Source organism: Sorex fumeus, unplaced genomic scaffold (assembly GCF_029834395.1).
Source record: "Sorex fumeus unplaced genomic scaffold, SorFum_2.1 ptg000079l, whole genome shotgun sequence".
In the NCBI taxonomy this organism is placed as follows: Eukaryota; Metazoa; Chordata; class Mammalia; order Eulipotyphla; family Soricidae; genus Sorex; species Sorex fumeus.
Window position 1 is genome coordinate 4,951,684 of NW_026606136.1, and position 13,809 is coordinate 4,965,492.

Consider the following 13,809-nt stretch of genomic DNA (forward strand, 5'->3'; position numbering starts at 1 on the left):
TGCCTGACACAAAGAGAATTACTCAAAACTGTGTTGAGCAAATGTACGACTAAATGAACAAAACAACATACACGTGCTCAAAACCTACCACGGACTCTCACGAGTTACAGAGTGAAGTCTAAAATGAAGCCTGATATCAGGGCCCTCCAGATTATGTTTAGTATATACTGCTCTCTAGTAGTGTCTCTAAATTTTCCAGACAGTTATTGTCCGAAATATGAGAAGCATATTCTGTGCCTTGGATACAGTGAAAAAGAGACTTTACCTTAGGTAATGTACAGGCGCCTCCTATTACTGAATTTTCCACCTAGAAGGAAGCAGATTATCCATGAGTCTCATTCACTCTTTGCCCTCCACTCTCATACATGCCTCCGCAAAATAAATAAATAAATAAATAAATAAATAAATAAATAAATGGACAATAATTCAGGGTAGTGACCAGAAAAAATAAACCCACCATTATTTAAAGTCTCACTTAAGTACAAGTATTATACTTTCCCCTTTTAAAGGAAAACACACATAATAATAATTGCCATTACTTTGTGTGTTTTCCAGGTGTGAGCTCTAAAGATACCTTAATCTCTAGCTACAGTTCTCCCCGTTGCCCTCTCCTTTGAATCTTGCAACCTATTATTTGCACAACAAGGATTCTCACAGTGTATTTCTCAAACAGGTGAAAAAACTATGACCTGGAAAGAGGTAGTGATTTCCATCTCCCAGAAAGTCAGGGCTAAAATGCAGGCTCCCTAGAAATGTCTTTTTTGCACAGTATCTTATATCTAGGTTTTTTTTTTTTGAGGTTGAAGTCACAGGCATTTGGTTATGAACCACTTTTGGTTATGATCCACAATGAACATGCAGTAGCAGACACTGACTCAGTTTTTGTGAGAGTCAAAAAGTTGTATAGAAGTACAGGCAGCATTAGAAGAAATGGGGAATTCAAATTATGAACCTAGTTTCCCCAGGTATGTACCATAAGGGATTACGGTAAAAAACAAAACAAAACTACTTTTTTTGCTTTTGGCCTATACCCAGAAATACTCATGGGTTACACTTGGCTCTTGAGCCATTGTTGATGAGCTTTGGGAACCATATGGGATGCTGGGCATAGAACCTGTTGGTCATGTGAAAGACAAGAGCCTTATCCACTGTACTATGGCTCCAGACCTCTTTTTATCTCAACTTTCTATAAATACCATTGATATCTTGATTTGGTAAAATACTGATTTAAAATTATATATAAATATGTACTTACCAATGGAAATAAAATATGGCACCAATAAAAATTACAGACAGGAAATCCAGTAAAAACCACCAGAACATATAGGAATTTGTTGTCTGCAGAAACAGTTAAAGAACTGTAAGTACAATTAAAGAAATTTACAGAAATGTTTTTTACTTACATTTATTCATTTATTTTTTTCTTCTCTTCCCAAATTTTATTGACAAAGCAACCTAATTTACATAACTATTTCAAAATGATTAAAATACTTACTAGGTCTAAATACCAATTTTTTAATTTTTTTAATTCTATTGACGTTCTAGAGACAGAACTCAGATTTCATGAAAGCAAGAAGTGTACTTCACTACAAAGAAGTGACCCACACACCTGGTCATACCAATTTTGTTTTTAAGCAACTAGCTTATGGTTTTTATTCAATCTTAAAAAAAATAAAGTAGATTTTGTGGCTACAAACATATTCCTTTTATAATAGCTGATTCAGCTGATTCAGCATGCAAAGGCTTATGAAGCACTGTAGCACTGTCCTCCCGTTGTTCACCAATTTGCTCGAGCGGGCACCAGTAACATCTCCATTGTGAGACTGGTTGTTACTGGTTTTTTGTTCGTTTGTTTGTTTTTGGCATATCAAATACATCACAGGGAGTTGCCAGGCTCTGTAGTGCGGGCAGGAGACTCTCAGAGCTTGCTGGGCTCTCTGAGAGGGATGGAGAAAACGAACCCGGGTTGGACACGTGCAAGGCAAACGCCCTACCCGCTGTGCTATGGCTCCAGCTCCAGTATCTATTAGAATACTATTATAATAGATACTTTGAGCCAGGAAGGCACTTAAGAGCACATAGGACAAATCCCTTGCTCTGACACCAGAGATGATAGGGTGGGGAGACCCGGGAGGGAGGTAGAACAACTGGAGGAAGTTCAGTTAAATTCATAGTCTCAGGCACACGAGGCCCGTATGAGTGGAGGGAGGATTTTCAAGGTATAAAACACTTTAGATTCAGCCAGTGGATAGAGGTAGTTCTAGAGAAGTCACATAGTAAGTTGGTTACAGACCTAAGACTATGGTCCAGCTCTTGACTGTTAGCTTTTTGCTCCATTTTTCACAGTGTGGCTTTTCAAACACAGCTGAAATCCACCTTTCAATAATATAGGCTTTCCAGAGACTCAAAAACAAATTTCAAAACCCAGCGGCTTTTGGCAGAAATGCGTCCGGACCCCGCAGTAGGTTACTGTCGCCGGGCCACCCCAGGGGGGAAAGGGTGTTGTCCCTCCGCCTGCTCCCCCTTGGTGGCTCAGTGGCCGTCATCCTCCAGAGGCCATTGGACAGTTAGGTCTGGGCCCACAGTAACAAGACATTTTGGGCCTCACGGGATGGGGGAGGAGCCGGGCCTGTCCTCCCCACCCCAACGAGACCCCAAGTCATTGCCCAAGAACGGCCTCTCTGGCTCCTGATCAAGCTGCTTAATGGCCACGATCCCAGAGACTCAGAAAAAAATCTAGAAGCCCAGCGGCTTGTGGCAGAAATCCCTCCAGATTTAAGTGTTAAAATTTCAGAATTTCAAAATCACATGGCCCTACTGCAGCCACGCGACATCATATATTATTCATAACCAGCAATAAAACACAAATTGTCTACTGTTGCCTTTTAAGCAGATCTGAGTGTTGGGGTAAATCTCAAATAATAATGGTGGGTCTGGTGTCGAAATATTGAATGTGATCAAAGTAGAGAGAGAGTAATGTGGAAATCATCTGCCCCACAGGTAGAGGGAGGGAGTGGGATGGGGGTATACTGGGGTTTTTGGTGGTAGAGAATGGGCACTGGTGAAGGTACGGGTGTTTCATTGTATGACCGAGACTTAGACCCGAAAGCTTTGTAACTGCTCTCACAATGATTCAATAAATAAAATTATAAAAAAAATGGAAAAAAAATATCGGCTTTCCTGTATCTCACCACAAATTAGGAAACAGGATTTCTGCATTTTTAAGAGGCAGCCCCCACCCACCCTAGGTGATACTGAGTAGCTACTCTATAAAACTTATCAGATCAGATTATGGTGAACACATTTTTTTTAACCATTCATAAGTACATCCATACTTATTTATTAATTTACTGTGTACATGGGCTGGAGCGATAGCACAGCAGGTAGGGCATTTGTCGTGCACACGGCCAACCCAGGTTTGAGTCCTCTGCCCCTCTCGGAGAGCCCGGCAAGCTACTGAAAGTATCCCGCCCACATGGCAAAGCCTAGCAAACTACCCATGACATATTCAATATGCCAAAAACAGTAACAACAAGTCTCACAATGGTGTACGCTTGAGCAAATCAACGAACTAGAGTGCTACTGTACACACACGTGAACATAAGCGCTATAAGAGGAAGTATTTTTCCTTTGTTCCCAACATGTAAAGAATCAGTGTCATGCAGTGTTGAATAAAATTGCTGAATAAATTAAATTTTTACAGAAAAGCATAAATATCATGGTCAATTTGAGAAAAAAATGATGTCTAAAAAAATTAATAAATTGCTCAGGTGCTTGTGCTGCTTGTGCCCACATGGCCGAGCACATGTGATGCCCAAGCACATTGGTCGCCCACATCTCCCCTGTTGAGATGTGTACTTTCCTGTCTAATGCTGAGATATTTGTTGGGCCTCTCTCTGAGCCTTTGGGGAAGCTCTTGCTCTCTCTTGAGTGCATTACTCTCTACTCTCTCGCACTTTCTCTTTCTCCTTCCTTTCAAAAAAGTATTTTAAGGCCAGAAAAATACATAAATAAATAAATGGCTCAGATTTTCCCCACTAACCCCTAATGTAATGAAGCCTGATTCTAGACAACAAAGCCCAAGCTTGCTCACCCTGACCATTCCACACAGGTAATCCTTAGGTGTTTAAAAGCCTGTTCCCTACATTTTTTTTAATTATTTATTTATTTATTTATTTGCTTTTTGGGTCACACCCAGCGATGCTCAGGGGTTACTCCTGGCTCATGCACTCAGGAATTGCTCCTGGTGGTGCTCAGGGGACCATATGGGATGCTGGGAATCGAACCTGTGTTGGCCATGTTGGCTGCGTGCAAGGCAAACGCCCTACCCGCTGTGCTATTGCTCCAGCTCCAAAAAATTTATTTATTTTTTAAAAAATTTTTATTAGTGAAACACCACAGGGCACAGTCTCCTGCCCCTGCGCCTGGCTGTCCTCACCGGGGCCCCTTGGAGGGGGGAGGGTTGAGTTTCTCTACCCCCCGCCCCACCCCGAGCAGAGCCTCAGCAGCTGAGGACCTCCGGAGCCAGCCACAGCCATGCTGGGACCACTCTCCACACATCCAGACAAGGCCTCATGCATGAAAGAAGTGGCAGAGGAACCCAGGCATGCGTGTCCTGGGGCTGAGGTCTCCAAGCCTACTCGGATTGGGACTGGGCCTTCTCCACCCAGACCCCCCATCTTCCAGTAGGTAGGCGCCACACCCACCAGCTGCCACTAGCACCAGCGCAACATCTTATCTTATTTTTCCTTTGGAGAACCTGGCAGGCTACCAAAAGTATCCTGTCCGTATGGCAGAGTCTGGCAAACTTCCCGTGTCGTACTCAATATGCCAAATACCAGTAACAATGATGGGTCTCATTCTCCTAATCCTGAAAGAGCATTGAAATGGCTCTTTTAAAATCTCAGGATTAGGAAGAAGGAGACATTACTGATGCCTGCTTGAGGAAATCGATGAACAACAGGATGATCGTGATCGTGATTGTGAAACACCATGAGAACCTCCCTACATTTTTTTAAAATTTTTTAAATTTTTATTAGTGAAACACCATGAGGCACAGTTGTAGACTTACAAATTTTTGTGCTTGGGTTTCAGTTATACAATAATCAAATACCCATCCCTCCACCAGTGCCCATTTTCCACCACCACGAGTCCCAGTATCCCTCCCACCCCCCATCCCAAAAATATGTAATGCTTCACGAATTTGCGTGTCATCCTTGTGCAGGGGCCATGCTAATCTTCTCTGTATTGTTCCAATTTTAGTCTATGTGCTGCCAAAGCGAGCACAGTATGAATGTCTTTAAGCTACAAACTTGGACTCCTTCCAGACCATGAATTGCTTAGTTGGGATAATGGTGCTAACCCTTTAAACAAAGAGGCCCAAAAGGGTTCTTTAAACTAGCCTGAGCTAGTTAGAAAAGGAATTTTTATACTTAGATTCCTGAATTTATTAGCAATTCAATTTCATAATTTTCAGTTCTAAAATATAAAGGTTGAAGCTGGGATGATAGCTCAACAGGCTAGAACCCAAACTTTGTGTGCAGGACGCCCAGGTTTGATCCCTGACACCTTGTTTTCCTCCAGTACCACAAGATGTGACTCGGAATACCAGAATAACCAGTGTGACTCCAAAACCAAAAATAAAATGAAACAAAATAAAACCTATATCTTTATCTATGGTCAGGAAGAGAGCCCAGGTTGTAGAGTACAAGCTTCTAAGAACAAGGCTCTGAATTTGGTCCAGCACTGAGTGCCCTCCCCTGTACCCAGATATTGCTGGAAGCAGCCGAGGACTCCAGCACCTCCAGTGCTCCTCCAAGCTGAGCACTGCTAGGAGAGACCACTGGAATTACCGCACTGCTGGGGATGGCACCTATAAAAGACATTGCAGGTTTTATAGTTTTATTTTATATATCCAAAGGGGCAGCTCTGAGACATAACTAAGGAGGATAAAGTTAAGAAGGGGTATAGTGTTTTCTAATTTGTTTATAGTTACGATTTAGCAATGTACATTTGTAGTGTACATATGTATATATATATACTGTAATACAGACATTAATATGTATGTATATTTTAAGTCACAATGATAAATAAATTAGAAAACACTATAGTAGTAGTTCTTACTCTGGAGAACCTGGCAGGCTACCAAAAGTATCCTGCCCACATGGCAGAGTCTGGCAAACTCCCCGTGACGTATTCAATATGCCAAAAACCAGTAACAATGATGAGTCTCATTCTCCTGACCCTGAAAGAGCCTCGAATGTGACACTTTTGAAAATCTCAGGGCTAGAACGAAGGAGACGTTATTGGGGACTGCTCCAGACAATCGAACAACAGGATGACAGTGGTACAGTGATACCTCCGCTTCTTAACCTTATCATCCTTAGTAATGGCTGAATTTTATATAATGAAGAACTTTACCTTTGTAACAAATTCTTTTAAAAAAAATTACAAAAAAAATACTGTGCTTGCATGATAGGAAATCATATGAGGAAAAATAAGTGGAGAGGCTTCACTTGTGCCAAGGGACTATCACTATCATCCAAGACTCCCTTGAGGGTCCATCTCCAAGAGTTTCTCTGCCACTCAAGTAAAGAGGGGGTTGGAAATTTCACAGAAGGCCATCTGCAATATTGAATCCTTGGCTCTGATTCCCTTCCTCCTGGTCCTGACCTGAACAAGCGAACATGAATTCCTAGCAGGGCTGGAGAAGCAGAGGAGATAAGCAGAAACATTGAGATTTCTCATTTAGAATTCTCTACCTAGCGCTTTAATTCTCTAGGAAGTCTTGGATTTGGATTGTTACTGTTACCTGGGAATTCTTATTTGGAATTGAGGCTTTTTGATGACTAAAAGTTTAAAAAAATTGAATGGCCAGGGAGATAGCTTACAGGGCCGGGCCCATGCCTGGCATGCACAAGGCTCTGAGTTCATCCTCAACAATTACACGGGCTCCAGGCATCTCCAAAATTAGCTCTGGTTGCCAGAAACACTGCTGGACGCTATCCTGTAGCATGATGGACCCTACCATCACTGTGTCACATGACTGAGCTTTGACTTTTCTATTGGTCAAATAGTATTGCCAGAAGTTTTCCCTAGGACACTGGATACTACTTGGGAGTTACCCTTGTAAAATTATCTGAGAGTATCACCATAACCAAAGCTATGGGGCTTGAGAAAGATTTTATTTAGGGTCAGAAATCAGTTCACAAAAAACCTTAAAAGTCAATGGAGGCAATGGGTGACAATCATGTTGCCTCTTTTGCAAACCAAAATACCCAGTAAGAGAGAGAGAACAAAAGGGAATGCCCTGCCACAGAGGCAGGGTGGGACGGGGGGGGGGGGGGGGGGGGGATGGGGGGGGAGGGATACTGGGATCCGTGGTGGTGGGAAATGGGCACCGGTGGAGGGATGGGTATTTGATCATTGTATAACTGAAACCCAAGCACAAAAGTGTGTAAGTCTGCAACTGTGCCTCATGATGTCTCACTATTAAAAAATTTTTTAATAAAATTTAAAAAAAGTCAACGGAGAAAGATTAAGTAGCAATTAAAGTAGTAATTCTTCAACTGTTCCTCAAACGTTCCTTTATAAATAGCAATAGAAATAGAAATCAAGCTATTTTCTCTTTAACTTCCAGGTGTTTGATTTAGTTCTCCATGTCTGTGTGTGATTCACTTCTATTTTCAGTGCATCATGGTCTGAAAAGATTGTTAATACTATTTCTATCTTCCTGATTCTATTGAGGTATGTTTTGTGGCCTAGCACATGGTTTATTTTGGAAAATGTTCTGTGCGCACTGGAGAAGAATGTGTATTCTTTCTTTTTGGGGTGTAAAGCCCTGTATAGGTCTATAAGCCCTTTCTCTTCTATTTCTTCTTTCAAAGCCAATGTTTCCTTGCTGAGTTTTGTTATTGATCTACCCAGAGGTGATAGGCGATGTTGAAGTCTCCGGCTACTATTGTGTTGCTAGCAATGTCCTCCTTAAAATCTGCTAGTAGTTGTTTTAAGTATTTAGCTGTTCCCTCATTAGGTGTGTATACATTTAAGAGTTTTATTTCTTCCTGTTGTACGTATCCCTTGATGAAGATAAAATAGCCTTCGCTGTCCCTTCTAATCTTTTTCAACCTGAAATTAATGTTGTCGAATACTAGTATGGCCGCCCCAGCTTTTTTGAGGGAGCTGTTCGTTTGCAGGATTGTTTTCCATCCTTTAACTTTGAGTCTGTGTTTGCTCTGGCTGTTGAGATGAGTTTCTTGTAGGCAGCAGAATGTTGGGTTCTGTCTCTGAATCCATTTTGCCATTCTGTGTCTCTTAATTGGTGAATTTAGACCACTGACGTTGAGAGAGATTACTGTTATGGGGTTTTGTGTCATCTTTCTGTAAGGGTGTGTTGTGCTTGTAGGGTTTGTCTTGTATTATAGTAGCCCCTTTAGCCCTTGCTTTAGGTTTGGTTTTGAGTCTATGAAGTTCCTGAGCTGGTGTTTATCTAGAAAATAGTGTACTGTTCCTTCGCAGCTATTTTCTCTTATACCTTACCACATCCCACTTGGTCAACCGGGTGTACACTGAAAGTAAAAGTAGCCTGTCAGCCTTGATTGATGCCAGTCCAACCCTGAGCATCACCAGGAGTCATCCCAGAACACAACGCCAGGCGTAAGCCCCAAGTACTGCTGGGTGTGGCCAAAGAAATAAAATTTAAAAGTTTATTAAAAGGTCACCCATAGGAGAGAAATGTGAATGAATCTTTACTCAGAACATTAACAAATTGCTAAGTTTATTATAAATGTATAATTAAAGTGACTGAGTAGCTCCATTCAGGCAGTAACTTTTGAGACAATAGGGTGAAAATATATGCCACAAAACCTAATTGGCTTCATGAACTACCTTGTCAAAGATTTTCTAGCTATTTTTTAAAAGGATATACTATGTTTTGAAATTAAAAAGCAGCCTTTGTATGTAGTTGGCTTGTTATCTGAGGCTCCCTCCAAACATTAAATGACAGAATTTAGTTAGGATTGTAGCCTAGGTCTTCTGGTCCCAGAGACTCTGGCATGACCAGTAGTAGGATCAGAAAATAATTCAAGCAAGGAGACAAGAAACTTGTCTCTTCTTCTAAAGCACTTCACTAAGGACATACAGTTTTCACTTCGTGCTCAAGTTCATTTGTCTCTCTCCCCACTCCCCACCCAGTCACTGCTGCTATGCCTCTAAGAAGATGCGACTGCAAGAACGGAACTCTGGAGGGAGATCTCTTTATGAGCCTGCCATCCTGTGACCATGCAAAAGAATTTTAATATCTTTGAAATTTACTTTCCTCAGGGTGACAAAAATACGGCCTAAATCAAAGACAAATTATATAATGGATAGAAAGAATATAATGAGGATTAGGAAACATCAATTCTAACACTGATTTACTCCTGAAAATCCCTAAAGGATCTGTGTGAGAAGGGAGAAAACCCACCACATATCCAACATCTTAGAGATGGTAAGTAACTCTCTAAGTAGTTCCTCAAGGTCTTTCACAGTGGGCACTGAAGGGGTGAGGTGGGATACAAAGAGTCGAGTTATCCCTGACTTGGAAGAATTATTTGAACAACCATCTCACCATGAAGTAGGAAGGGTAATTTATCTTTCTTAGTTCATGAACCATGTCTGTGGTCACTGAGTTAATCTTGGAGCACCAAGCCAATGAGAAGAGCCAAAGAGTATTGACAACATATATATTGATGGTGATGTTATTGTTTTTATACTCTCTGTAACAGAAACAGAAATGACAGGGGGTTAAGACACAACCTTACACTCATCATATAAAAGGGAAACAGTCATGGAACCTCTGCTTGCTCCTTCACCCACCCCTGCACATACCAGCAGACAGGCCAAATTAATCTCCCAGATGACATTTCCCAGGTATTGTTGGAACCTGAGATAGACGGATTTACCCTCCCTTCTGGCTCAGTCTGGGCAGTCTTACACCTGACTTGCACTGCCATATCAGTAGGTTCACCTCCACATCTGAACAGGGTGGATGCTTATACAGCCATGTGACAGTTCTACTCATAAATTTATACTGCTCAAAGTTATACTTTCTGTCACTGGGTGAAGATGGCCAAAGAAGAAAAAGGAGCAACTTATACCCTTAGTCCCTCAGAGACTCCCATGAGAGCTAACTGTAACGATTTATCCTTAGCACAGCAGAAGCAGAGCAAATCCAGTGGGGAAGATGCATAGAAGTCGGCCATGTTCAGTGAGTAAAAACAACACAGAAAGCTCTACTAGCACAGATAAGCTCTGTAAACCCCCAGAAAATGACCTTAATGACACCATGGTAAGAATGGTAATGATATAAAAAAAAAACAATGGCACAGGTAGTTAGCAAAGAACAAGAAAATATGAGAGCCAAAATGAGAAAAGTACAGGCAGAAACAGAGCATGGTAGATAATATAAATATATCAACAGATGGTCCGAGTGAAAGAATAATAGCAGTTGAGGAAAAAGGTCAAGGTGCTACAAGACAAGATGGAGGAAACCACTAGAAAATAGCAGAGAAAAAGAAAGTCTGGGAGGAGTTCCAGTCAAGATTGTGGTGGTCCAGCATCAAGCACCGGAGGGACGGCAGCTCTCAGCGCTCTGAACAGATTATGGGGCCACAAAATTTCTTCATGAGTGAATGTGGGTGCCCGTTGGATATTCTGGCTTAGGGAGAGTGCCATTAAATGAAACCAGCTGGTCTCTCACTGCAGAGCACCATCCCGAGTGGGACACATGAGGATGGTGGCTGCAGGACACCAGCTGACAGAGATCCCTCAGCTCTGGGTGCTGTGGGAGGTGGGAGAGGGTTTTTTTTGTTGTTGTTGTTGTTGTTGTTTTTAAATTTTTATTAGTGAAACACCATGAGGTACAGTTGTAGACTTATAAATTTTTGTGCTTGGGTTTTAATTATACGGGAAGTTATGTGATTAAGTGATTAAGTGGGTTTCAATTATACAATGATCAAATACCCATCCCTCCACCAGTGCCCATTTTCCACCACCATGGGTCCCAGTATCCCACCCAACACCCCCCCATCCCACCCTGCCTCTGTGGCAGGGCATTCCCTTTTGTTCTCTCTCTCCTTTTGGGTGCTGTGGTTTGCAAAAGAGCAGCAATCATGTTCATTCTATAGTCTACTTTCAGCATGCTTCTCCCATCCTGGGAGGATCCTCCCAACACCCTTTATTTGGTGCTCCCTTCTCTATCTGAGCTGCCTTTTCCCCTAGAGTGTGCGGCTGGCCTCCAAGCCATGGAGTAAACCTCCTGGTACTTATCTCGGCTATTCTTGGGTGTTAGTCTCCTATTTTGTTACTTTATGTTCCCCAGATGAATGCAATCTTTCTATGTCTATCCCTGTCTTTCTGACTCATTTCGTTTAGCATGATACTTTCCATGTAGTACCACTTGTATGTAAATTTCATGACTTCATCTTTTCTAACAGCTACATAGTACTCCACTGTGTAGATGTACCAAAGTTTCTTCAACCAGTCATCTGTTCTCGGGCACTCAGGTTTTTTCCAGATTCTGGCTATTGTAAAGAGTGCTGCAATGAACAAACAAGTGCAGATGTCACTTTGACTATACTTTTTTTGCCTCTCTGGGATATATTCCCAGGAGTGATATTGCTGGGTCAAATGGGAGCTCAATTTCCAATTATTGGAGAATCGTCCATACTGTTTTCCAACAGAGCTGAACCAGTCGGCATTCGGAGGTGGGAGAATTTTAATGGGTCTGAATAGGGTTCTTTGGGTCGAACTTGGCACCACTGTGGAGCACAGGTGTTAAGGTCCCAGAGTTGAGGAGGTACTCTGGGTTCCCATCATGAGGTCCTGCTGGCGTGGCAGACCTGCTGCCATTTCCTCCCTGGATCAACCTGTTTTTCCCGAAGCATATTATAGAGGAAATTCTCCGTGAGTGCCAACTGGAGACTGCTGGAGACCTGTGCTCCCTGGTCAGGTTCTACTAGACTGGTGACTGCAGCCTGTCCAGTGTGCCCAAGCTTTGTACTGTAGCAACCCTGGACCAGATCCTGGTCTCTCCTGGGGCCTCTGTTGCTGTTGCTACTAGGGCTCAAATGGCATGGAACTGCCAGTAGGTCAACCTGGACTGGAGGGGCGAGTGCATCGTCAGCTTGATGGTTCCCTTAGGCTTCCTGATAACCCCAAATCACCCATGTTTCTCTGGTCAGACTTCAATAACTCAAGACCAAGTTTCCGAGAAATTAAACTGCCCAAAGTTAGGTATTTAGGAGCCATGCCCAAAAGTCACTTCCTGCTCAGCAAGTGCCCATCCAAGCACAGCCCCCAGCAACTACTTGCTCCCTCAATCCAAAATTGCTATCTTACCCCCCTTCCCGGCCAGATTCCACTGTCTCGGGCAAACCTCAACAAGATATTAATTTGCTGAAAATTCAGGTATGCATTTTTTTTGTGACTAAAATCTCCAGGCTTTCTTGGGGGAGGGATAGACTACTTCCCCCTCACCTCGCCATGCTTCTAAAAGCCCAAGCAGCCACATCCACAACCCCAAGCCACCTTCAGTTGCAAACAATAATGCAGAGAGAGAGAGAGAGAGAGAGAGAGAGAGAGAGCAATAAGAAAGGTGCCTGTCATAGGGGCAGACAGGGTGGTGGGGGTGGGGGTGTGTGAAGGGGGTGGGAGGGAAACTGGGGATATTAGAGGAAAATGTACACTGGTGGAGGGATGGGTATTGAAAAATTGTATGACTAAAACCCAGTTATGAATAGCTTTGTGGTGGTCTATCTCAAGGTGATTTAATTAGAAAGAAAGAAAAAAAGAAAGAAAGAAAGTCTAAAAAGAAATTAACAGCATATTGGAGAACTATGGGATGAATTCAAGAGAAACAATATAATAAAACAATATAATATATAACAATATAATATATAACAATATATAACAATATAATGAGTTCCTGAAGAATAGCAAAGAGAATTTGATGAAGAATCAATATGTAAAGGACTTGTCAGACACTTAATCCAGTAAATCCTATTTATATCCCTGAGGAAATCCGTCAAAGTACAAATCACATACGTAAAGAGATGATCAAACAAATATATTCTAGTAGGCTCACTCCCTGGATATTCCAGACAAAACTTGGAATTTGCTAATGGTAGTAACCTAGTTCATGAAGGGGCTTGAAAAATCTGCATATGCTGTTTTGAGTCTGACCAGGATAGTGGAAGCTAGAGTTTGGCTAGACAGAAATTCAGCACAATTCAGCAAAATCAATTGCTCTTACTTGAGGCTGTCAATTGGCTGAGGGATTTAGAATAAACATTTATACTGATTCTACATATCACATGCTCATGCTGCAATATGGAAGAAAAGGGGATATCTAATAGACAAAAATGGTTCAATAAAGTATGGAGAAAGTTACTGGAAACAGTGAAGGAGTAGCTATACACTGTAAGGGCCATAAAGAAAAGCGGTACTGAAATAATTAAGAGAAATAGCATAGTAGATGTCATAGCTAGAAGAATGCTCTTAATTCTTATTCAATTTTAAGACTTAAACCCCATCCAGAGAAAGTTTCCACTTACCCAGAATTCCCTGAAGAAGAAAAGCAATGAGCATTGCAATCAAGTTTTCAAAAGTTAACTAATAGTTTATTAAACAAGAGAAAATAGGAAAATACTTATTCCTGGTCCGATGCAGTGGAAAAAGTAAAAGGATTACATGACACTTTCCACTTAGGAAAAGATGTTTTACATTAATAAACACTGTCTTCCATGGGAAGCAACTAAATAGAACAGTAAG

At 41.8% G+C, this 13,809-nt stretch overlaps 1 protein-coding gene and 1 non-coding gene across 2 annotated transcripts in view; both read right to left on the reverse strand.

Moving 5' to 3' along the window:
* Positions 1-1,251: 1,251 nt before the first annotated feature.
* The window catches only part of GDPD4 (glycerophosphodiester phosphodiesterase domain containing 4), an 87,452-nt gene continuing 74,894 nt past the window's right edge, over positions 1,252-13,809 (reverse strand). The window contains exons 13-14 of the mRNA XM_056130560.1: positions 9,608-9,755; positions 1,252-1,338 (exon numbers count right to left, since the gene is read on the reverse strand). Of these exons, the coding sequence (XP_055986535.1) occupies positions 1,252-1,338; positions 9,608-9,755 (235 nt within the window). The remainder of the gene's footprint in view (positions 1,339-9,607; positions 9,756-13,809) is intronic.
* LOC130038794 (U6 spliceosomal RNA) lies at positions 5,180-5,286 on the reverse strand. The gene has a single exon (XR_008794783.1). It is a non-coding gene; the product is annotated as a U6 spliceosomal RNA (small nuclear RNA).